This window comes from Pagrus major, chromosome 7 (assembly GCF_040436345.1).
Source record: "Pagrus major chromosome 7, Pma_NU_1.0".
NCBI lineage: Eukaryota > Metazoa > Chordata > Actinopteri > Spariformes > Sparidae > Pagrus > Pagrus major.
In genome coordinates, this window is record NC_133221.1 from 28,529,969 (window position 1) to 28,557,033 (window position 27,065).

At 40.9% G+C, this 27,065-nt stretch overlaps 1 protein-coding gene across 4 annotated transcripts in view; it reads left to right on the forward strand.

Moving 5' to 3' along the window:
* The first annotated feature begins 10,249 nt into the window (after positions 1-10,249).
* tns2a (tensin 2a) overlaps positions 10,250-27,065 on the forward strand; it is a 62,717-nt gene continuing 45,901 nt past the window's right edge. For 3 of the 4 annotated variants that reach the window (XM_073469511.1, XM_073469513.1, XM_073469512.1), the window contains exon 1: positions 10,250-10,390. In XM_073469511.1, the coding sequence (XP_073325612.1) occupies positions 10,262-10,390 (129 nt within the window). In that variant the 5' untranslated portion in view covers positions 10,250-10,261. Of the gene's footprint in view, positions 10,391-19,631; positions 19,701-27,065 lie in introns of those variants that run through there. The other variant, XM_073469514.1, reaches the window with a different exon arrangement.

Genomic DNA, 27,065 nt, shown 5'->3' on the forward strand with positions numbered 1-27,065 from the left:
TCATGGTCATCAAACCAGCTAGTGTGACAAGTACTTCATGTGCCCCTGTCACACAGTGTGACAGGGGCACATGAAGTACTGGTGTGGTAATGGTTTGTATGGAAGTACACGCACACACGCACACACGCAGATAGAAACCATCAGACATAACCATCATGTGCCAGTTAATGAAATGAACCTGATAATCTTGTGACACGCTGACTCATCTGCATCACCTCAGTCCAGTGTCTCCTCAGGGCAGACATGTTTAATTAAAAGATTTGATTCTTTCCTATAACAACATTAACTGTTTTAAGAATCAGAGCATAATGTAATATACACAAATATTTATGGCCAATTCCCATAAAATTAAAAAGATTAAGTGATGGGGAGGACAAACATGTTGGTCTATTTAAATTCATGCAGGGACTAATTTAAGAGCAGACATTCAGACATAGAAATCTAACAGAGTTGGAAGCATGAGGAGAGATTTCTTTGCCTGCACTGCTCCCTAGTGACGATGTTTGAGTAAAAATGTGAAATGTGAAAGGGATTCGACCACAAGATGCCACTGTTGGACACTTCCTCATATGCATGGGTGAAAGTAACTGGTTATAACTACTTAAATTACTGTAATTAAGTCATAAGACATAATTCTTCTGAAGATGATCATGTCAAATGGTCAAAAGCTCCAGAACAGCTGCTAAATGGAGTTTGTGGTTAGATGAGATCAAATCTGTCTAGTCTACAGGATGAGATTAAAGCAGAGGAGCCTCAGACTGATGAGATTTTCATCCTGTGCTCTGGACCTCCACCAAGGACTAACAGTCCTCTTTAATTCAAGCAAGGCTAATCAAATATCAGACCTGAGTCACTCTTAATGTAAAACCACTGATAACTGCTTAACCATAATTTAATCTAGGGTCTGCAAGTCTTTCTCACTTATAGATGATGTCACTCAGTGGTTTAGTTGCATTGTGGGTTGTTGGCACCAGGTTTTGGAAAGCCCCGGTCTAGCATTGCAGCCCTGTAACACTGTCGGACTTATTATGGACCGTTTAAAAACAAATACAGCAGAAACAGAGATGTCACCTTTTTATTCCAAGCATTCTTCTTTCTTTTCAAAACCTCACACATGCATTACCCACAATGCTTAGCAACTGAGTGACATCCCTTGAGACAATTTTTCAGATTACATGCAGTTTCTTATGGAGCCACAAAAGGCTTTATACTACTGAGTTCACATACAGAAGTACTCTGTAAAGACACTTTAATGTGTAAAGGCATGTTTCTATCATCTATCCATCATCAGTTCAGTTCAATGTTGAACCCACAGAGTATTTTTCATACATCACAGTTGTCTCTCAGAGCTAACAGGATAAGATGAGTTGCAACCTATGACAGCTGATCATGAGTGCCGTGCTGTAAAATGTAGAGAAAACTCAATGTAACTCCACTTTTTCTACCATGAGGTGGTGCTCTTTCGATACAGAACAGTCAGCGTGGTCAGGAATATGAACATGTATTCACTGTTTATACACTGTCTGCAAACCAGCTCAGTTCCTGCAAACAAAGAATGAACCATTTGCCTATACACACCACTGTACACTTGCTTCTGATGTGCGACCATCATGAGGGGGAAACAGCATTAAAAGCATTCAATAAAGGTGAGGTTCCCTTTTCTTCAAATCTGTTTCAATACAATACCCACTCGTCCAAATGTATACTGACATAGTTTCTGCTGTAATCACTTCATACTGACCATTTAGAGATCAACAAAACTCTCAGTCCCTCCTCTATGCAAAGATATATTCAAAAGTTTGTCTCAAGCTGAAGTTTAACAATCTACATTACACAAAACTGAATTTTCTCAGTACATAACTCACTCTGTGTTTTCTTGGACTGTGTTTACATGCTGAACTGCTGTGGAGGGACAGGAAAACAAAGGGGAAATGTCGTACTAAAATGACTTAAAGACATAGTTTTGTTTAACTTAGCGGAATCCTCATATTATCCTCATACAGCATATATATCCTCATACAGCAGCTTCAGGTGAATTTAAGAGTGTATTTTTACACAGAATGAGGATTATGGATTCTGTCCCCATCACTTACACTGGAAGTAAAGGATCTCACAGTGACTAATATTAAAAGGAGGGACGACTACAGCAACTGTCTATATGGGCAGCTTATTATTGTTTAAGAAAGACTTAAATTAAACTTGGCAGTCAGTGAGAACTGCAGTTGTAGTTCCTGTTTTTGCCACAAGGGGAAACAAGTGTCCTCTCCACACTTGAAAACAAACTTCAACAAGTAACACGGTGAGATGTATGCATTGTCTGAAGTGTTTTCAAACACTATTTTTAGTTTTACAAGAGAAAAGAGTTCAAGGATGATGACTAACTGGTTGGTTTGACAAATGTTGAAGTGATTAAGCGCCCTGCCTCTGTTAAAGAGCAGCACACAGCTGCTTCCTGGAGCTTTTTTTATGGGAGCTTTGACTAATGCATTAGATGTTAATTTTACACAACAGCCTGAGGCTTTGCCACGTATTTCCAAACTCCATACATGCATACACATGTTTGATTGGATGATTGAATACACATGTTGCAGTGTCTGAATGTCTGTGAATGAAATATGTGGAACAGTTAGAACCTCTCTCCTCTATAAATGTTAATGCCTTCAGGTGTACCAGGGTTGTTCATAGGAAAGTACTTTAGTACAGGTCACAAGTTTAACTTTGTCAGTCTGACAGGCACTACATCTTAAAATACTACATCTCAGAGGTGCCCCGATAGTTATATAGTTCAGAGCTTGTCTCCATGTACAAAAGCTGCAAACGCTGAGGTTGAGGGTTCAAATCCTCCCTGTGGCTCTTTGCTGCATGTCATCCCCATTCTCTCTCTCTCCCTCTCTCTCTCCCTCTCTCTCCCTCTCTCACTCCACTTACTCCTTCTTGTCCTATCACAATAAAGCCATAAAAAGTCATTCATATCCTATGTACATACACACTGCTGTCCAGCTCAGTGGCGAAGCACACTGATGTGCCAATGGGCATGTCCAGGTTTGCCTTGGGAATTTGACCAACAACCCTTACAACATTATTATTACTATTTATCATTATTATCAACTAATGAATCAGTTTTTAATTTACTATATCCTTGTTTGTACACATTTACTTCCTGATACAGAGGCAAAATCTATATCCTAAAACAGAGGTGAGCAACACTTTTTTCCAGAAGGAAAACTGATTTACAAAATGTAAGCGAAGAGCCACAAATTGGGCAATTGAAGTGAAACATTAAACATACTGTTTTACAGATGTAACTGTAACTAACCTATGAGAATAAAGTATATCTGTAAGATATTTAAGAGAAGAGCAGTGTCTACCCCTGTGATATAGCCTAATGGGAACAGTTGAGACAATCAACTCTCTTTGCAAGACCATCAAAGTCGAGCATCATGTGTGATGTTGAAGCACAGAGGACAGGTGATTATCACCGCTACTGTAACTTGGTGAGTGAGCAAGAGTCAACTTGAGGCCTATTGTCCAATCAAAATGTAGACAGTGCCCTCTGTTGGAATCAAGCTGTATAGCAATGCAGACTCACTGTAGTCGTTTGCCCTTCATTAACACAGTCTCTTATTGACTTTTTGCAGATTGTTTTATTTTTTTGAGGATGTTGTGGGCCGGATTGAGCCCATGTGTGCCCAAAAAAATCCTTTAAAAACCCTTGAGAGAACTCAAAACAAACATGTACAAAGATAGATAACACATGCTGTGGAGACTATTTTTCCTGAATGAAATACAGGTGTGCCTTGGCTTGGCTTTTGGTGTTCCTTGGAAACAAAAAGTTTGAAAACCACTGGGTTAAAGCATAAAGCTCGTGTCCATGCACTGGTCCAGAAGATCACCGGTTTGATTCCTGGCAGTTGGTACAGTAGTGCACTGTGAGGCAACTTCTGTCAGCTTTTAGGAAAGGCATTTTCTAGTTTTAATGTTTTAGGTAGCAGGTCCTATGTCAAGGAATGTTCTGTTCTGCACTACGATAATAATTTGACCTAACAACATGCGGTCCAGCATCCATAATCGCTCATAACGCTCATGAGAAGGACATTCTCATACCACTAGACAGCCGTGGGAACTGAAGAATTCTTTTTAATCAACTCATGACGTCGTTTTACAGTTAACCTACAGCCACGGTTAACCAAAATGGATCTGCTGAAGGGAAGGGTCCACCACATTTCACTCATCATGTTTGAGTCTATTGAATGTTTCCCCCGAAAATCCGTAAAAACCACACTGGACTGTGGAGCACGGTGGCCCTTTCAGTTCATACAGGCATGTGTTTCCACTTTCATGATACCAAGATAATCAGTACTTGTTGATCCGCCAACTAGCAGTTAAGGCATGTGTGACAGCAATGTGTCAGTATTTTCTTTGAGTGATCGAGAGCAGGATGAGAGGAAGCTCTTGTTCTTAAACTAAAAAACTTCCTGCACTGAGAACCACTGTGAGCACATGTGAGCACATTTTCCCAGCCTCTCCTCTGGTTCCCATGTCGTGGCCTTCCCCCTGAGGACTCAGCTTCAGCAGGTTCTAGTCTACATGTCGGAGGAGAGAGGATTGTTGAGGATTCTATTTTGTTCCACACAGCCCTCTAGAAAGAACATATTTGGTTTGTTTTTCTTGCAATACTTTGAAGCTAACATTTGGTGTTTTGCTCGCAACCAAAGAGCAAACTGTACCAACATTTCTTGCATGCTTTATCTCATTTTCCACACACAAAACGAACGCTTTGAACCAGCCAATTTATGAAGAATGTTGCTAACTCAAACACTGGATGCCATTTTTTCTCTGTGAAAATCAAGTTACAGAGACCTGCTTAATATGTCACAGTGAACACAGGGTCTGCTTTTATTGTTCACTGATTCATGGTAATGTAGTTTCAAGTACAGATTGATTGATTTATAATGTCTGCACTGCTTTTACCATTAAAAACAGACTTAAGTAATGACTCATCATGAGCTTGCAGTGTGGTTTGGTTTGGGCTAGATAACAACTTGGTTAGGTTTAGGAAAACACCGTGGTTTGTGTTAGAATAACTACAATACTTACAAAACTTCAGGTACGTTATGTTTGTCACGTAATTTAAGTGCATTAGTAAGTTGAAATAACTCACCGTTGACATTTGGTTTCACACTAGACACAAACAATAGTCTTCTGAGTAAAAGCCCGACCTTCTCCCTATGCAGACTTTGTCGCTCTTTATACCTGACTTCCTCCTTTCCTCCTACATGATGAGGATGGGCTGTACGTACATGTATATCGCGATCGTCCAATGTCAGCCCCACCCTTCAGTGTACTCCTGCGCTTACTAGTATCTTTATCATGCATCTTACAAGTCTCTGAAAGTCAATACTGGTACCATACAGAAATGAATTGAAACCAGTGAAACACTACACATGCTTTGGCAAATGTTTTGAACATATGCTAAAATATACCACGTAAAAACATAGGTATCATTCTTTAATGTAAACTGTGCAGTAACTGTACACTCAAGACGTGAGAAAGGTTTTAGGGGTACAGTAGTTGTGTCTACTGACTTGAGTGCCATTTGTTTCTCCCTTGGTAACCAGTTTATGTGAGGCGTTGATGACAGCTGTGTTTTTGGGATGGTGAGGCAGGTGTGCTGGAAGTAAAGAAACAGTTTTCGGTTATAAGTTGATGAAAGTAAATCGGGCAGATCTCTGGCAGTGGGGAAGCGACTTGGTAAAGCTCAAACTGATGCTGAGTTACAGAGATTCGAGGTGTTTTGAAAAACAACTGAGACCTATAGAAGATTTTAATGAGGCAGTAACCTCCCGACAGCTTCAGGACTTTGGCGTCATGAAGCAGATCACCACAGTACTGTAACCTGCTGTAAAGTTACAGAGTACCTCTCTCTGAGCTTTTATTGGAGGCCGGTTTTTTACATGGTGCCCTATATTCTCCGAACCAGTGCCGAGACAAGAGAATGTAATACAGGCCACTATTTTCTATCTGTAGGAACATCTAACTGATTTGGATATGACACATTTGTAGGCTCGGACAACCTTTATTTCAGTTTCCTCCCATATTTTCCTTGATGACTAAGCTAGAAGCCCTTCAGGAGTAGACACTCTGTTTCCGGCTTTTGTGTTCACTGTGCGCTCTGTGTCAAATCTGACGTCAATCTGGAATGAAGATAAACTTTATCACGTATACAAAAAAACCTTTGCTCCCCTATGAATATGATGTAAACTGTAAACTGTTTTGCAACATTTTGGAGCTTTTGCTTTTTTTTCATTCATAGCCATGATTTATTTTTTCCTTTAATTATTATGACCCCTTTTTTTGTTCTTTCCTGTTCATGACCCTGTGGTGCTATCTAGGCACTGTGCCACAGAGGGCAACACAGGTGTGAAATTTCCGTCCTGTCTGACTTGATCCCAGAACTTTTTATTATTTCCACTCATGTCCTGTCCCAAAACCATTAAAGTCTGAAGCTGATCTGATTTATTAGGATTTAGCTTCTACACAAACAGCTTGGTGCAGAATTACTTTGAATCAAAATATAAGGCTGGTGGTATTACATAGTTTTCTTATTGTCAACAAATCCAATGAAAGACTTAAACCAACATAGTCCCTCTCAATAATCTCTGAGTTGATCCTGTCTGTGGCACTCAGCCCTGAGCCCATGGGTGAATACTAAGGGATGTCTAAAATATAGTTTTTATTTTTTTTAAAGGCTCAGACCCTTATAAAACACTTAATCCCATCATCTCTCTCTGGTTGGAATAAATATATCCTTTCTGCCAACGCTCACTTCATGTGGCGGTGGAGGCGGAGATAGGATTTTGTTACAGATCTTCAAAGATTTAAAGATTGTTAGCATTGTTGATGGTCAAAAACTCCAAACAACACGCGTCAAGTGTTTGAAAAGGGTGAAGCTGGAATCCACCAAACCAGAAATGCAAATTTTCTTTTAAGGGCACGACACAGGTCCAATTTGAAAATGAATTAACTGAATTTTCACAATAAAGTTGAATAAAGCCTTCCTATTCTTCTTCTTCTGTTATATTTCAGGTGGATTAGACACTTCACAGCAGCTGGAACCACTTCGCACATTAATATACGGCTTAAATACTTTGGGGTATGTAAACACACATCAGATCACTTTATTTAGCGTCCATGTTAAGTTAAGTTAGAATCTCTAAATATGATTAAACGACTGAATGATTTCAATTTGATCGAATAAATGTTTCCCATGTAGCCACAGCTATTGATTTCCAACAACAGCTGGGCACAGCAGTCTTTATCAATCGTTACTCAGAGAGGATGAAATAAGATATTTGTTGAGGAACTATTTTCAACAGGGGAATAATACACAATTTTCGGGCTGGCTAGTATTGCTAGCAGCAGGACCGCTGTGTGATTGACTGAAAATAAACCACAGGGCCCATGTTGTTCATAATGAAGGGACAAGTTAGCCAGTGTAACAGTGCGGCTCACTGATGTGTTTTTAATAGTTTCTGGAGAACAATGGCGCTCTACGGCACAGAGGAATAAGATGTATGGGGCTTTGGAAACATGGAAAAAACTTGTTCATAGAATCGATTCATTGTTGGTTTGCTTGACAGTAACACAAATTTAAAAAAGTCATCAGCCTGGTTAACTCCAAAAAATGTACACATTAAAGTGTGTTTACAGGTCTTTGAGTACTAATGTATATGTGAAAAAAGTAGTTTAAAGCCTTCTGTGGCTCCAGAGGAAGCTGCATGTAATGTGATAAATTACCTCCAGTGATCCCCAAAACCTGTAGTCTAAGTCTGCTAAAGTTATTTTTGCCCACAAGGGGGCAGACAAACTCCAAAACAAACCCAGAAAAAACTGCTCTCATGCATTGTACATATAGCATATATATGGATAGCATATATATATATGGCCCTGTCCTTTTCCAATGCTTGGTGAGATATGAGTTTACCCAGCTGCACACACCCTTGGCATGGATGTCCTTGGTCTGTGGCCTAACGGCTTTGTTATTGCCATGCACATTCATCCCAAACACTGAAGTTATGGTGCAGTTCAGAAGTGATACATAAAAACACATGCTTGGCTACAGCATTGGGTCCAAAGAGAGGTTAAGAGAGAGTTTAAAGGGGTTGTTACTGTTTGCAATAAGTGTCACGGATGATGATTGAAGTCATCAACTTGAGATGTGAAAACAGATCTTCAATCAAGAGACGGTTCTGGAAGGAGGCTCATGTAGTGTCATCCCTGACATCATCAGCTGTGTCTATTTCTGTGCTCCTTTTGTTTCTCCGGCGTTTGTTTCTTCAGATCACAATCACTTCTCTTTCTCTCTGGATCACCATATTTGGACTTGGTTTATCTTGTCTTTCCCAACTCCTCTCTGAGATGTCATCCTTTCTCATCCTCCTTTCCTCCCCATCAAAAACTCCATCCACCAGAAATCTGTCGTTAATCTTCCCTGATCCAGACTGAAAGTGATTTCTGCCAAAGACTCCTGATGATTTCTGCCAAGTATGCTGCAACAGAAGGTGGCCACATCATTGCCAAAAAGAGGCCGCTTTTTAGTTTCTCTCTTCCTAATCAGATTAAACTTGGATCTTTCTTTTGGCTTTGAAAATTAGCAGCAGATAATGGCTCAGTCTGCATAGTCTTTTTCTATATTTTCCAGATGCAAAAGTAGGATCTTGGCAGGAACCAAGTTGATTAGAAGGAGTTAATTTCACGGCATGTAAAATCAGGAGGGGGGCTCATTGTAAACGCTGTCTGCAGCCTGAGCTCATGTCTGAGACCTTGCCTGAAAGATATACATAGAGGGCAGGGATTGAAGCAAAAGCAAAAGGAGGGGTGAGGGGTCGGAGTGGGGGAGAGTTGGAAGGGTGGGATGGATGGACGGTAGGAAGAAAAAGGAAGGACACCTGGAAGGCTTGTCTGGGGCAAAATGCCTACAACAACCAGACTGAAGTGTGAAGAGGGAAAAGAAAGACGAGGCAGACACAGAGAGAGAAAGAAGAAAAGAAATGAGAAGGAAGGGGGAATGTAGAGAGTAAATACAAAGAAGGGAGGGGGGCTTTTGGAGGCGCATCAAGAATTTGCCTTTTAAGGGGTACAGTCTCACTCATCCAAGCCTTGTGAGCTCTTGCGTCGCAGCCAAAACACTCAAGGGAGAAGAAATAAACAACAGCAAAGAGACTGCACGAGCACTGCTAATATTTTTCACACTTTAACGATAAAAATGCGAGGGGGCCTATTTGTGCTCGAAATTCCCTTCATTACTCAGGCAGAAATCATCAAGACAATGACAAGGATGCAGCTGACATTCCTTCATACGACTCCTCACATCCTTTGTTATAAGTTAGGTATGGATTCTGTGGTGAAAGAAGACTTGTTTTCTCGATCGCAACAAACAAGACAAGGCTGCTGCGTCGTAAACAAGTGAGGGCTCAGTCCGACGGAGGCTCAGTCTGTTCTGAATCACCAGTTTTTCCCAGCATCCTAACAGCTGCCGTCACTGTTTGGTTTTTCTTGGTTGTTTTCTAGACAATGCCAACCATGTGCTGCCCGAGCTGAGGAGAGGGTGCCTGTATCTGGGAGCAGGAAACTGCTGAGGAGGAGAGATGGGTGGGGGTGAGAACAGAGAGGTAATTGTATATGTAAGAGTGAGGCAACCAGAGTAGAGGGGTAGAAGCAGGAGGGCAGGGAGAGAGAAGGAAGGGAGAGGCGTTTTTTGGGGATGGGAAAGAATAAGAAAATAAAAGGTGAAGGACTAAAGGAGATGAAGAAGATGAATCCTTGATAAGGCCACTGAACAGGGATGTAGTGAGTGTGATCGACTCCAAGAAAAACAAAGTAGGGAACCAAAGTTTGGGTGTGTGAAACAAAGAGGAGCAGTGAGGGGGGTGGAGGCCACATGTGACTGCGTGTACGTTGGAGAGAGAGGTGTTTTCAAAGTGCGTATAGAAAGAAGGGGGAGGGCGGTGAGAGCATGCAGAGTGTATCCTTCCCTCTGTCCCTGTAGCAGGGCTGAACGAGAGCCAGGAAAAGGGGAAGGGCCTCCCTCTCCTCCTCTCCAGCTGACAAAAACAGCTGCCCAGGAGCCCGAGCTGGAGCCTGTTTAGAGGACAGAGAGGGAGAGGGGAGCTGGGAGGACAGAAGGAGAGTCGAGAGAGAGAGAGAGAGAGAGGAGGAGGAGGAGGATCAAGTCCCAGAGTCCAGGACCCTGTCCATCTATATGGGTTGCGTCCTGAGTTCAGACTGGTGCGGGGAGGAAGAGGTGCAACCAGTGCCGGTGGTCAGGAGCTCGTCTCTGAAGAGAAGGAGTCCAGAGAGGAGTGAGAGTGGCAGGATGAGGCTGACAAAGGTCAGTGTGCATGCAGTGTTCACATGAGTGTGTGATGAAATTGTAGATGTTCACTGTAATTGGGCATGCAAGTGTTGATATCCTCCCCCTTGGGAAACTATGAAGGAAGCCTCTAATTGTGGTCAGGGTCACACTGTATCTGCCACAGATGATCATGTAATAGAGCAACCTGCAATTTTTGAGTTATCTATAGTAATGCGCTACGACTACAGAACCAATCACAGTGTTTGTTTACAATAACTTCCGGAGATAACCAAACCCATCCCCTTGCTTACGTAAAATTGTTTCATGATGTTATTTAAGTGTGTAAATCTTAGTCATTTAAAATGCATGTTTGTGCTTTATGATAATGATTTCACTAACATTCAGTTGGAGACCATTTTCCTGTTGGGCCACCGATAAAAGAAAATAACTGCCTGAGTTTACCGTACCCTTTCCAGACAGCTGGATTTGCTAGATCACATTATGGTGCAATCTTTCAAATTCATCTTGCCAGACTTCAAGATGTGTGCATTCTATAGAGTGCCGAAGCCACGCCCCTTCCCTCATGGGACCTTATTTTGGAAAAAAAATATGTATGGTAGTGGATGAGGAGAGACAAGTAATTTTTCGTTCCCGTTTGAATTGTGTCATGAATCACACATATGATGTGTGTCAATTTAAAAGTTCATTTTCCAAGTCAAGAAAGTTGCAGCTTGTCATAAAACTGATGAAATGTAAGACTGTGAAAATACGTACACGCTGTGCCGAGTTGGCGGCCATGTTGGCGTTGGAGACGAATGTTGAGCGAGATGATGTAGATCACTGAGCTGTTCTACACAAAAGTAGATGATATTTGACTTTATTTAAGACAAACTGTGACTTTATTGAATTATCTTATTAAATTATCTATTAAATTGATACACATCATAAGTGTAGCTCATGGCACAATTCAAGCAGGATCAAAAAATTATTTGTCTTTCTCCACTCACTACCATACATACTCTCTACTGGTGACTCAAGAGGTTAGCGTAGTTTCTGCTATAGCATCAGTTATATCAGACCTGGAGAACAGCAAACAACAGCACTGAAGGAGCTTCTCGAGGGAAAAGATGTTTTCGCTCTTCTCTCGACTGGCTTCCATAAAAGTTTGATTTACCAACAGGCTCGGCTGGTAGCGCCTTCTATTGTTAATCTGATTGGTTTAGGCTAGCCCGTGATAGACGGGGATAGACAAATGGTATTAGTATTTTGTTGAAGTTCCTGTCCTTTTCAGTTTCAGTTCTAGTGGCAGCTCCCCAGATTTTTCTGTGTAACAGACCATCTGGCACGTCCCCAAAACTAGCAGACCGATGGTGAAATGTCAAACACACCAGCAAGCCCACTGCACCAAAGCACAACACCATTGTGTTTACCAGTATATCTTTAAACACTATAGTCTCAGCTGAAAATGACAACAGAAATAAGCAAGTTTGCTTAGCTCACATATCTTCCAATGCAAATCAATCACCAACTGTCTGCTTGGATATTGGTGTAAGCATGACGTCATTCACTTCATAATGTTAGAACATTAGAAAACTGTGAACATTTTTTTATATTAGAGCGTGGTTTGTTCTTTTATGGAGCCCGATGTTATCCGAGCTCTTCAAAATGAATATAGCTTCACTGAATGGGGACTTTTACACATCCAAGTGTGTCTCAGGTCTTAGGGAGTACTACCACATATGTGAAAAAGTTGTATAATGTCTTTTGTGGCTCACGTGAGGAAAACCGTCGAGAAAGCAGCTCAAGTCCAGCTGCAGTCTCGCACACGAACCCTCGACCCCCCCACCCCGCCTTGTAGCTACTGTGATTCCGCAGATAGGCCTACTTGAACTGAACTGTTGTGTATGAGTTGAATTGTGGGTGATGTAGGTATCAAGTTTTGACAGGGAGAAAGAATACATTTAACAAAAAATACCTCCACTGCATCAGTATTGTATTGTCCACGATGAGTCTAACAATGTTACATCAGTAGAGTACTCTATTGATCCAGCTTTGCAACTTGGTGCATCGGAGATGGTCCATGGATGTATAATATTGATGTTTTTGTAAGTAATATTCTTAGAAATTCTCTTCTCTGCTGCCCTGTGCTGAAGGGAGGTCAAAGGTCAGTGTCTGCAGGTGATCACTATCAGATACAGAAAAGTGCCAGGAAAGGACAACACTCCCACTCTTCTTTAACTTGAGTTGAAGCTTGAAGAAGAGATTGTTTGTGTTGGATCGTTACAAGAAGTGTGAGTGTATGTGTGTGTGTGTGTGTGTGTGTGTGTGTGTGTTTGTCTGTGTGTGTGTGTGTGTGTGTGTGTGTTTTGTTTGGCCCTTGATTTAAAGGATGATGCTGGATGACGATGGCATCTCCAAGCCGAGGTCACATCTGTGCAGATACAATGGCCCAGTTGTGCTGGCCTCAGCACTGCTGGAGAAGAATTACCATAGTATGACAATGTAACAGAGGCAGGCTGGATGACCGGAGGGATCTTGAAGTGCTGTTAGCCATCAAGAGAACAGTGAGAACCTTGACCTCTGTCCAGTTTACATCACATTGGATTACACACAGACTTAAGTATTTATGGCTTTTTTATCCAGATGTGTGAATTTGAAGTACTTAATGTGCATGCCGACATCCATCTCCCCTCGCTTTCTGTGAGTGTGTGTGCATGCTTGGTTGCACCACAGTCCCAATGGCTCCATATCACATGCTGAGTAGCGTGGGAACGTGGAGCCCTCTGGACGACGTCATCCTGCAGTGACTGACCCCACTACAGGGGTGTGGGAACCAGTTAGATCCCACTGATTATCCTGGGGGAGGAGATGTTGTCTCATCTATTTATGGGCTTTCTTCATTACCTTCTTGTTTTGATCATCGTTATTATATAATCGTGGTTCTTTTCCATGGGCCTGCGGACAGTCATAGGTGTGATATGATGAAACTATTCGGGAGAAATTGAGAAAAATGTGACTTGGCTTTAATTTCTTTATGTCCTGGCAAACACCATGCACATACTGTACATACCCTGTCAGACTTAAAGCCAAGTACTCACTCACTGGACAAATGATGTTCCACATGCTGCTGTCAGTGTGATTACATAATTTGCCGATGTTATGTCAGGACCACGAGTAAAGGATGTTTTATAAGTTTTTATGATCAGAGTTTTTTCATTTCCTTTGGAAAATTCAAAATTTCAAGGCATTTTTTAGAGAATATGAAGCAGCACATAAACTGTTTTTTCACTCACTGTACCGAAGAGCTGTGTGTATTCATAGTTTGCACTAAGCTGAAACACGTCCTTCAGATTGTTAAGAATACTGTCTTGACTTTGTGTCATAATAGTATAATAATAGCCTTTTAAAATTGTAGTGATCATATATTTGCCAAATATACTCACTGAAAATATGCTTTACTGCGACACTGTCCAACTATTCCTGGACATTTGTTGATGGAGGGGAGCTGAGCATAAACAAACAACATTCTAAAAATGTCTAAACAGTTTCTAGAGAGAGAAAATAAATCATATGGCTCTTTTAAAAAAATACAATAATAATAAAGAGAATAAATGGTGTAAACGTGAATGATGCAGAATTCATGTGGGACAAATTAACATAGGCGAGCCTCGGACAGCAGTAATGAAAATGACACCTCGAGGTTATGTCTTGTAAAATCATTTTTCTCATCTGTCCTATTGAGTGTTATGTTACAAACAGATCATATTTGGCATTGAAAGGTGAATGTCTTAATATCTTGGCAGGCATCATATTAAACACGTACTTAATCACCAAGGCTCGACTGAGAGTTGCCATGGAATGGTTTAAATTGATAGATGAGGTCTTTCTCTTATGAGGTATGAGGTACTTCTTCCTACTTATGTACCTGCAGTAGATGTCTGTCAGCTCTCCCCCTGTGTGGAGAAGCAGCATGTCGCACTGAGAGGTAGCAACAGAGCATTGTAATGCTAAATGGCACTGGCAGCAAGATGTATTATAGCCACCTAAAGGAAGGTATATATGTCTGTTTAAGTGTACACTGTATTTTGAAAAATTGTGGCGCTTTACATAGCTGACCATAGGAAAATGTGAATATTGCCGTACTATAGGAAAACCATTGTTTTGCTGGGGGCACATTTCTAGCAATAATTCTTACTTTTTCTTTTGCGGGTATTCTAATGCCCGCGCTCGCCTCCACAGGTGCGGTTCCAACCAATGGCACTAACTAACTAGTCTTTTGCTTGGACTCGGTTGCATCCTGGTTGTAGTTCCGGCTAAGACAATTGTGATTGGTTAAAACAAAAACAAACAAGCCAAAGGATTTTTTTCCCCCCCATACACTCTACCGAGGAAGAATTGTAATAACTCTAAACTTTCATTAAGTGCCATCATTAGGTCAAACTATTACAGTAACTAGCAAATGTTATTTTGCTAACACACTAAACGTAGATGCTTAAAGTGGTATTGGTATTACCTGCTAAACATTCAGAGGATTAGCATTGTCAACGTGAGCATGTTAGCATGCTATCCTTAGCATTTTGCTCAAGGCACAGCTGTGCCAGTACAGGCTCTGTAATCCCTGCAGTGTCTGTGGTCCCTATCACACATGCAGTCTATCCGTGAAACACAGGAACATTCCTGCATGGGATCATGATATTCCCACCTCAAGACCTCATAACATTTTAGGCAAAATGCCGGTAAGACTGTTGTGAATGAAAGCAGCAATATTGCAGCGACCAACACCTAAAGATTACCTCTGTCTGATGAAAGGTGCTTTCACGTGGAGTGAGCTAAAAGTCACATTACTCTACTGATCATGTTTTTGAATCTTTGACTTCTTAAACTTTTTAAATATAAAATAAATGACAAGAACCGTGGCAGAGGTAAAAAACAGCTACTTGCTCGTGAAAATAATAAGACACGTCCCCCATCAGGTATACCTACATCTCAACCTTTCCTCTTCTGGCCTTTGCCCCATCTACTCTGGATTTTTGTTGGCATGTGTGAAAAGGTGCAAGACAGAAATGTTCTTGTATCTTGCTGCGTGTTCGAATTGTGAAAATCACCAGCAGTACCTGAAACGTACAGGGAACAATGTGTGAAAGATGCTTTAGTTAAGTTCATGGGTGATATGTTGACCCCCTTATTGGTTTACGGGTAGTTGCTTAAAGTGCTAGTGATCTAGAAATTGAAGTAAGCTCTGCTCTTTCAACCCGCTGTTTGTATAAAAAGTTAAATTTGTACTGACACTAGTTCTGCTCTTTTGTGTGTGTTTTTGACTCTAGAAATACATAGAGAGCTGGCATTGTGTCAGTGGTTTTATAGTGTGTATTTGTCTAGCGGCCCTGTAATTTCTCATGAGCAACAAAGTTTAGATTGGCCGTGACAAATACTGCGGCCTTGAGCCACAGGCATTCACTACAAACACACACCTAACACAGGAAGGAACAGTGACCGGTGAGGGTTAAATATAGACAAACCCCCATTCCCCAAAATATCCAGAATACAATAGAAATGAAATTAAGATAATTCTTAGACTCCTGCACTTTAGAAAAAAGGTGAATTCCTACATACACTCCAGACTCAGGGGGTGGCTGTTGTAGGCTAGATTCCTGCGGCTTCATCCGTCCCAAACTCTGACAGGGATTTGAGGAATGCTTGTTGTTGTGTGTAGCGGGGCACGCAGATGAAAGCTGATCGAGGGGAAAGGGAAAGACATAAACCATTTCCTCTGCAAACCGCCCCCCCAACCGATCCCAGCACCACCCTTAAAAGAAAAACACCTCACAGCGAAGTATGCATGATATATTTTCTCTTCTTACACTCAAAAATGTCGAGCTCCAAATCTGTCCAAGTTTTGTAAAAACATGTTTAGGAGCGAGCGGCATTGGCCGACGGGAAGGATTTTTTATCGAGCTCATCGGCACAATAAATGTGAACACGTGCTGGTTTGTGTCACCAGCATCTCTGTGTCTCACACACTCTTCCCACTGTTCTCTCGCTCCTTCAACAGCTGCACCTTATCAGTCTTTGGCGGAGTGCTGTCTTACACAATCCTTCGTCAAGCTGCACGGCCCCCTTTTCTAGCCTCCTCCTCCCCTCATTTCCTCTTGGCCCGGGTTCCCACTTTGTCCACCCCTTTCTCATTTACCTCCAAGCATGATCCAAGCCCTTACACTACCTCAAGACTCTAAATTCTATGTTGTAGACAGACAAGACAAAAAGAAACACCTGGTATCCTTGCAGTGCTTCATAGTTTTCACCATGCATAGTGGTGTCAACGTGCAGAGAGAACTTAAATCACCGCTCAGTAGTTTCTCAGAACAACACCTAAAATAATTCCCTTCTCTTCCCATCCCCAACAACTACGTCCCCCTCTTTCCTCATCTCCATCTTTCTTCCAACACCCCCTCCCCCACTTTACGCACCAACTCAACCCCTCATTCCAATCCCAAGCACCAGCTTCCTGTCTCTCATGGTCCCTTAATATTGTGTTAGTCTCACATGTTGCCTCCGCTGCCCCTCTCCTATTACCTTTCTCACCTTACTACTTCTTCTAAATGCCTCTCTCCTCTCCTCTTCTTCAACACACATCTCCTTTCCCCTCAGCCTACCATGATCATAAAGAAAGGCAGCCGAAAATCCCACAAACAATCAAACTTCCCAGGACCCCCCAGTCTATCAGTCCTCCCTTTTTTCTACACAGAGCCGGAAATTCTTGGCTCATGAGCTAAACGAGCGTCTGCATTACTGCACGTGTTTTTGTTTTCGGTGGGGATAACTGCATCGTCATGACTCACAGTCTCGTTCTACACTGATTGGTGGGGGTGTATACTGTCCAGCCTCCATACCTGCATGTCAATCTCACACATATGGAAGTGACTAAAAGATCGAGGTGGCAGACAGAAGTAATGCTCTGTGCTTTAGGAGTCTGGGCCTGTGGAATATTATGGCTAACAATTTGAGACAGGCAACTCAAAAGGAACGAACATATACTATATATACAGTATGTATATGTGGTATATTTTGAGTATAATCACAACCATAAGCATGTGCAGATAGTTTGGCAAGGAATCAAAGATTTGTATCACCATGTGTGACATGAGAAATGTTTGGCTGTTTGAATCACAAGGAATCAACTCAGACTGCCGTCTCGTTCTGTCTTTAAAGAATAAAAACAAATGCAAAGATGATCAATGTATGTTTTCAGACTGACTTCAAACATTGCAGCATTTACAGTATCATAAAGTCAGGTTTGTATTTGTATTTCTCTGTGTTAATGACTGTTTGTAGGCAAGGAAGGAAGCAAAGTTTGAAGAGTGATTACAGTTTTACCAAAGCAACACATTTCAGCTCAGTACCTCAAAACTCAATGTAAACATTGGTGTGATACATTTAAAACACTTCCATCAAAATAATACTGTACTATATAGTGTATATTGGCTTCTTGAGGCCAACTTACATACTCAAATGATTACATTTGTGTAGAAATTGTTTCCTTTTTCTCCTTTTAAACATTAAGAGTTTTCTTTTTCATCCCAAAACCGGATGTAATTATATAGACTTAGTACTATGACTTAGTAGTACATATAGTATTCAACTATTCCATGGTGCAATACAAAACTGTGAATATATCATATATATTAAATCGACACAATCGGTTTATCAGAACAGGACACAATGCACACATGTGTATCCAATGAGTTCAAATTGTGCTAAACATACAACCCAGCCAGGGCTCCAGAGTAGCACTACTTTGGTTGCACATGAGGCTGTGAAGTGAGATTAAACATTTTCATTGGTCACACTAATTAACCCATTATTCAGCAGGTCAGATGACCCAGAAAATGTACACAAACATTTATGTTTTTGCAATTTCTTGATGCGTGTGCTGTGAATTAAATGAAGAAACACATTCACCTGTACCTTTATTCCTGTTTAATTAAATTAAAATGTGAAATCGGGTGCATCTATGTGCTGGTGAATTTCTCTTATTTCACCACCAGGTGATGCTACTAACACATCAGTCACCACTCAGCAGCAGATGTTACAGTAATCATGGCACATTTCAGAGTGTGTGTTTAGGGTGTATTGTGAGAAATAGGAGTAGCCCACTGACCACACAGAGCCCATGATGAAGTAATGAGTACTGAAGAATGAATGAACACGGTACTTGTAAGGAAAGATTGTGAGGCAGGTCAGGTTTATTTGAAAGAATCTTTTCATATTCACATTCACATATTTGTGTTAAGAGGTAAAACAAGCATGAACTTTTAATCGGTGAGATGCTGATCTTTAGTATATTTATTGACATATTTAACAGTAACGTCTGGCTTTGATAAGCAAAGGAAGCTCAAACAAGTTAATAAATGTTTGAGTCATCCAGCGTCTGCCCCTCCAAGTGGGAGCAGTACAAATACAACATCTGACTGAACCCTCTGAGAAAAAAATACAGTGGCATGAAAAAATATTGTAAAAACATCCACTTTTATATACTTAATAATATTATATAACACCCAGTTTCAAATCAATTCAAATGAACACGCTTGGGTGATGGGATCAATTCCTGCACAGACTAGATCGAGCTTGTCCCCATTCACGGTTTTAACTGTTCACATAAACATGTCTGCTGCACATGTAATGATGGTGGCATAAAGGAGGAAGGCGAGGAGGCCCAGAGCCACCTCGTACACATGGGGCCCATAATTAAAAACGCCTCAGTGCGTGTGCGAGAGCTGCATAGCTCCACGTTTGTTTACATGTAAAGATCTGAAATGAGTGTTAAATTTAGGGCACACTACATACTTCCCTACTGACCTCATATTTCTCACACCCAGTTCCACCCAGCATAATTGTATCTTGTTGTGAAAGATTGAATGAGTTAATTACATTTTTTTATTTTAAACTACTGGCACAGACTTCATGAATCAATGTAGGAATGATGTAAAGGTGTCACAAAATATAAAAGGTGCCTCAGATAAATACAATGACACATTCTGAAGATGAAGTTACCACCTCAGGATTTTCTAGGAATACTATTACACTGTTTAATAATCCAGCCAATCCGGATCGAGTATCCTTGCGCTCCCCTCCACACACCGACCAATCAGGGGGCGACATTCCAGTAACAGTACTCCACACATGCTTTGAGCCGCGTGTAGCTCCGCCCAGCAGCCCGAGCGCTGAGGGTGGACCGGAGTAAAGAAAACAAGTTATCTCAGTCGCAGGCCGTGTTACTGATGGCCGTCATGAGGATGAGGGGCAGCGTCTGAAGCAGGGGAGAATGAGTAGCGGGAAAATGAACAAGGTAAGACAGCTAGCGTGTGGTTTGTGTCTGTCTGTGACTCGGTTTCAGTCACTTAACGGTCAGTGTTTGCTGAAGGACTTTACATGCTGGACGTGTGATGCTGTGTTTTCATGCGCACTCTGAATTTGACGCCATAACTTTCAAAATATTGAAGTACACGAGTTTTGGGAGGAGGAATATATTCTACTGTACGTCTGTGCTGTTCAGTGAGATATAATGTGACGTTAAGACATGCAACACACATTACGTACAGCCTACCATATTTACTACATATGAATGTTTTAGCTAGCTGCTGTTACTTGACTGTAGCAGTGATGAGAAGTGAAGACTTATGTTGACTTCGGTTCTCTGAGAAGTTGCTCGAAGCGTCGCACTTAATTAAGCTGACATACAGTGTTGTGAATGGGGTCATATGATGCAGTAAGCAGCCCCTGTGTTACTGCGTCAGCACCGGTCACTTGTTGTTCATGTCGCAAAGTCATGTTGGAGGAAGAAACACAGATTGTGTTAGTTAACATTCAAGTACACCTGCAGGTAGGACACTTAAGTTTAAGTTGAAAACAGTCAGTGATAAAGTATTTGGGACGCAGTAATTGTGCCCACATGATGATGATATATGTTTCCAGTATTTCTCAGCTGTGAGTGTAAATAGGAAAAGCCAAGGACAAAAGCTGCAGATGTGATTTGGATGAGCTGCTTTTTGACTGTTCCTTGTGTCTCTCACTCATTGTTCATAAATAGATAAATAGATGAAGCAGGGGTCAAAGGACTCAAACATTGTTTTGTTTTTTAAATCCTTAGATATATTAAATACATTTACCTTGTGCCTTGTAAATTGAATTTAGGATTACTTTTGTTATTGTTTACTTTCATTACAGATTAATCTGCTGATTATTATTATTATTATTATTATTTTGTTTTTACGATTGATTTCAAATGTGTCAAAAGTTTGTGAAAAATGCTCATCAGTTTTCCAGAGGCCAAAGTGACGTCTTTAAATTGCTTCTTTTGTCCAACTAACAGTCCACAACCCAAAGACTTAATTTTCTATTATAAATGACAGACAATAAGAGCAAATCCTCACATTTAAAGCAGCACCATGTAACTTTTCTACCTTAAAATAACAGCTTCAAAATCATGTTGATGGTACAGTGTCCTGTAATAGGGTGAATGGTGTCTCTGTCTCAGCCACTCCGCCCCTCCATCACTTGTTTCTGCACTATGTAACTTCAGTGAGATGGTAGGATCACAGAGTTACATACATGTTTACTTCAACAAACAAGAACTGTTACAGACCTGGGATTTGTAGTTACAGTGGTGTTGCACTCAGAAACTGTGGGTGGCACCAAATTGCACTAAATGCCAATTTCTACGTAATGTTGCTTTAAGGAGCAACACATTTTGTTTATAAATAATGACTGAAACAATTAATTGACTATCCAAATTGCTGTCAACTAATTTTCTTTCAAATAACTAAACGATTATTCAACTAATCATTGCAGCTCTGAACTGACCATTTCGTAGTGTTATGCCGACCTTGAGTTTGTGTTTCTTATGGTGCAACATAAAAATGTGCAATTTGGTCAAAACTAGTGCCTTGTTAAAGAAAAGTGGGCTTAATTAACACAAGAGTGATAGCAAATGTGTTGCTTCCAGCCTTGTCGGTTTGATCTGTGTGTGATGTAATGCACAATTTCCCCAAGGGTACATTAAATTGACTAATAGGATGCTGTGAACAAAAATCTGTCATGTGTGCATGATCACACGTGTTTGGTGTAATAGTCCACACACGATATTTTAGGTGTGTGTGTGTGTGTGTGTGTGTGTGTGTGTGTGTCTGTTTGCCTGCCAAAAACTGATAAATGACTGTATCACACATCGGCCAATTAGTGTTGTCAGAGTTCCCGTCCTACTTTGCAACATGAGGAAAACAGCCAGGGATTAACAACAAGATAACATTGTCGAGCCTCTCCAAGCTTTCCTGAGCTGATAACAGGCTGGACATTAGCTATTTGTCTCCTATGTGAACCATATGTAATGCAGATACACAGTGGTCAGAGTGTATTTTGATCAGATTGGCAAGAGGGGTTGTGATTTATGCTCTTCCTCTTCCCCCTTGAGCAACAAACACTGCTGCCTTTGAGCAAGGCACTTCAACCTTCATGTACCCCTCTGTAGATGCTCAGTAACCAACAGTACAGTACCCTTGTTGTACTCAGTATACAGTACGTATTCTATATTTGTAATTATAGGGTGTAACTGAGAGGTTTGATGGCCCAGAAATGCTCCATGATGGCTGTGTTCACTCGGGACACCCCCTGTTCACTGCCAAGCCAAGAGGCTGAAACAGAGGCTGGTTCACATTCCCTTGAGCCAGATGCAGTTACACTGAGTTCACATCTACAGTAGCAGCTGTTCACTCACACCTGGACATTCCTGCAGCATTAAAACTGAATAGTAATGAATTATGAATCGATTAATTGGTTTGAGTAATTTTTTAAGAAGAAAAAAGTCAAAATTCTCCAATTTCAGCTTCTTAAATGTGAGTTTTTTGTGGTTTATTTCCTCTAAAACAGTAAACTGAATGTCTTTGGGTTGTGGACATAACATGACATTTGAGGACATCATCTTGGACTCTCTCTGACAATTTATAGACAATCAATAATCTGTTATTTGAGAAAATAATCAACAGGTTTGTTGAAAATGAAACAATTGAAAAGATTCGTGAGTTGCAGCCTTCACAATATTTTTAGTGCCTTTAAATTTGAAAGTGCATAGTGGACAAAGTGGACCTTTTTAAATTACAAAAGCAGGACACTCAGAGGGCAATATCACAGAAAGTCAAACAGTCAGGCCAAACAGAAGCAAGACCAGCTTAAGCCAAAGTTAAGACAAAGTTAAAATGAGAAAAGATGCAAAGATGCAAACACATTGATAACTACAAATACAACTACAAATAAAATGAATAAAAGCAATAAAAAGACGACAACACATGAAAGCAAGTCTATAAAAATGGGTTTAAGATGTAATATAAAGAACTCGAAAGAAAGAAAGAAAGAAAGAAAGAGAAAGAAAGAGAGATGAAGATTCTGCAAGCCTCATTGCTTCAGGCTGGTCTTTAAAAAGATAGGTATTTTGAAAACAGCTGCATGACTTTTTCCTGGTGGGTTTTGCAGGTCTGGGATTGGGAAATTAAGATAATCTTAACCAAAAAAGAGATTTCAAAGTTCAACAAAAAAGACCACCCCTCACTCTTTCAACAATAAACAAGAACTTGAACAAATCAATGAAGGATCCCTGAAAAAGAAAATAAACCCAACATCTCCGACAGTTGATTGTCTTCGTGCACAGAAGATAAGTGTCTGAAAGTGCTGCTGCAGGCTATTGGTAAGCTAGCTGTGTCGTCTTTAAAGTGTTGTTTTTTTCCCCCTTTGGACGAGTGCAAGTAGGCGGGAGTAGAGAGATGATTTAGATCAAATCTTGACACCATTATTTATAAGTGATCAGCAAAATCTTAAATTGAATCCTGAACCAAACAGGGAGCCATCGGAGATAAGCCTGAAATGCAGTGATATGATCTGTCTGTAAAAAACAGTCAGAAGCCTAGCTGCTGCATTCTGAGCTAGTTGGAGGCGAGAGAGTAACTTTTTGGTTTATTCCAAAAAGGAGGGAGATGCAGCAGTCAAGTAAAGAGAAAATAAGCCTGTGAGTGACTTTTTTGGAATGGAGGCAATTAATTTGTACTTCAGCAGAAGCAGCACCGGGTTTCCTGTAAACTGAACTTGTGTGAGTCAGAGGCTGCAGTCTGATCAGATCTGGTCCTAACTAACACACTGAAACATCACTTTATCATCACCCATTGATGATGTCATCCTCCTACTGAGGCCACCTCACAGTACATGTGTAACACTTTGAGGCAAAACAGGTGGTGCTTTTTACCAGTAAATATCAACAACTGCAGTAGGGGGTGTTGGCACTGCTGCTGGGGCAATAAGAGCATTTTGTGTGTGTGTTAGCAGCAGGAGTCCTACTGAACGGAAGTGTATCACGTCGGTCCGCTGACCTCACCTCGGGAACAGGCAGTCTCTGTTCCCTCCACTGCCTGTCCCACCCATTGGACACACATGTGCACACTCGCATACAAATGAATTGACACACATTTATTAACACACACGCTGGCCTCGATCGCCAACAAATGATGCAGGAACCCAGGCACCGGCCCATGTGAGGTACTCTCAATGGAGGGTGGGATTTAAGTACACAGGAAGTCACAAAAACACCACTGAATGACTGTGTGTGTTGGATAAAACACACTGTTTCAAGCAGCCATTACAAAATCAACAATTTTCAGTTGTTGTATATTTTTTTTTATAAACTTTCCTTTCACGAAATGTAGACTCAGGGCAATTTTATTGAAACTGAGGGTCAAGTCTATAAATTCCTTTCTGGAAGGGCGCCTACCAGACCTCTGTAGCTGCCCTTCACCAAGGCAACATTAGCAGCTACTAGCATAAGTAGTGTTTCATTATGAGTGAGTCACAGAGTTCTTCTAATGTCAAAATAAGTAAGAAGAGTTTCCCCTCAAGCGTACGTTCAATGTGTGCCCTCACTGACCATCTGCAGCTCGGGCTGAGGTCACAGTGGCCAGGCCTGTAGTCACTAATGTAGCCTACCACTCCCACACAATGCCTATCATTGTCTAAATATCAAGACTATTTTTAGAAAAGAAACAGGAGGGAAGGAGCAAGAGAGTTTCCAGTGGCTCTCTGTTTCTATTTGTTTTTACATTTGTATGCATGAATCTCTGCCGGCCTGTGCATCTCCTGTACACGTCCAACCCCTCCCTCACTCAATCCAGCCACTGTTCTGTGACGGCTGGCAGACGTGCAGCGAGGAAGGGGAGGGATTTCTGGTTAGAAAGCATCTCTTTGACTCAAGAAACCTCTGGTTCATCTTTCTGCCAGAAAGCTAAAAATATTAGAAAAAGGACTTTCTTGTGCGTAGCAGATGTTGTAGGGGAGGTGGGCTCTGTCCTGGCACACAGGGGGACACGGGGACTGGAAGAGGAAAGGGGAAGGCTGTCTGTTTCCACTTGCCGTCTGCAGGGATACAAGTCTGCACGTGAGTGAGTGTTTGTGTGTGTTGAGTTTTTCTTCCTGACGTCTCAGGTAGCTTTTTATAACTTGTGTCACTTCTGTGGAAATGTAGGCAGGTCCGAGCTGGCGGAGGCTCTGTAGATCAGATGATCTGATTGTGAGGGTTTGTCCATTACTATTTGTCAGTGATGGCAGATAGATCCAGTTTGTTTAACCTGTATGGTTGTGGGGATGTGCATCAATAGTTTGAGTGAATAAATTGATTAATTTCCTGCTAAATAGATAATTTTTTCTTATTCTAAACATTTCATTCTGGTCTATTTTGCAGCTCTATACTTGCAGGCAGCAGACATGATCCTACCAGTAACAGCTTCTTTATTAGCTCAGTCTACTGAATACTGAATAACACATGTTTTAACAGAGGAAGATGTTTTTTATCCATTACAGTGGTGACAGTAATTACTATCCTGGGGACTGGCCTCAGCATCCCAGGATGTTTTTAGTGCTTATGCACTCAGACTCTGTTGTAATCCTCCTCGAAGTTGTAAACCTCCTTCCCTGTGGTTTCCTCTGCTGGACTCCCAAGTTGAGCACAGAGTTTCAAAAGATTTGGTAGTTAAGAAGGTTTGCACGGTACGCTTTACTTAATTAAGCTGATCTGGGGCTGCGGAATATGAGACTATATATCATCATATGATTCGATATGGTAATAAGTGATTTCCTGGTTTAAAAGGCTTTATTACAGTAAAGTGATGGAATTTTTTGATCTTATGAGACTGTTCTAATGCATGCCTTTTCCCACTTAGTCATTATATCCACATTACTTTCAAAAAAAATCTCATTGTGTTAATATTTTGTAAAAGTACCAGTATTAATCCCTACAATATTGTCACAATGTTAATATCAAGGTATTTTGTCAGAAATATCTTTGATTTTGTTGCCCAGTCCTAGCTAGTGCTTTTGAGGAGATTTCTAAATATGTAGATATATATTGCGTATTGCTTGTTATATCCTAAAACATTGCCCAGCCCCAAGCTTATAATATATGAGTTCCCCCATGACACAGCCTCTTTGCTGCCGAGCAAAGAATTGGTCTGTGGTCGACTTTTGTTTGTTCTTTCTAACCATAAGTTAAAATACTTAACTGTGCTTTAGCTATTGTGAATGTTTTTTAACCTATGTTGTGACAAAAAGGTTAAAGAACAGTTTCTTCCACCGCTAAAGCTCAGACTCACAGGTAGCCTAGGTTCACATATTATTACTCTTCACGACAGCACAAGAGAGCTGAAAAAAGGGACGGATCCAAGTATTTTTATTCATACTTTCTTTCTAATTGGAGATAGAGCGTTTTTACTTTTTCATTCATTTCTCAGGGTATAATGCATGGATATTGAAAAAAAATCAGGCATATGTAGGTGGCTATGTGCTTAACTGACTGCCATTCTAGTTTAGATACTGTATTTGTTAATATAGCACACTTTCTCTGGACATGGTTGTTTCAGACATCGAACCTGCAACCTTTCGTTAAAATCAGTTGGCTAACATATCACATTGCATTTGACACAGAAAACACTCCAATTGATTATAAGGTAGATATGTAAGATTTTAGTATTTTGTGCCTTTATTGGATAGACAAGCAGAAAGGCGACAGGAAGTTAGGGGAGAAAGGAAGATGTGGATGACGCAAACCAGGGACATTGTGGTTCATGGTCAGCGTTTTAACCTCAATGCCGAAGCACCACAGCACAATAGTTGTTGTCAGTTGCATGAGATTTAATGTGGTTTCACCTACATCATCCAGTCCCCTCACATGAACCATTGTGTTGCAGCTTGTGCCAATCCATATGAGACCGTATACAGCATTCAGAAGCAGCGGTGTATCCCTGTCTGACCATGATTGCCTGTGGTTGCACTATATAGTGGTCTTGATTGTGTCTGACACAGGAAGAATGCTGCCAACCTCTCCTACATGTGTTTATCTCTCAGCCCACATCACCACTGTGGTTTAGCTGACAGTCACTGGTTACTTTTTTAAACTCACCGTGGGCCCCGTGTGTAAACCCATTCATGCTTATTCACACACACATACCCAAGATTATTGCACAAGTGAAAATGAGGGCAAACAATAGACTGAATCTGCAAATAAACACAATTAAAAATGAAGTTTGTACGAAGATGTTATGGTATTACTTGACTGTGTGTGTCAGAGTTTGTATCTAACATGTCTGGTCAGTGGGATGACAGTGCTAATGAGCAAGGCATACATGAT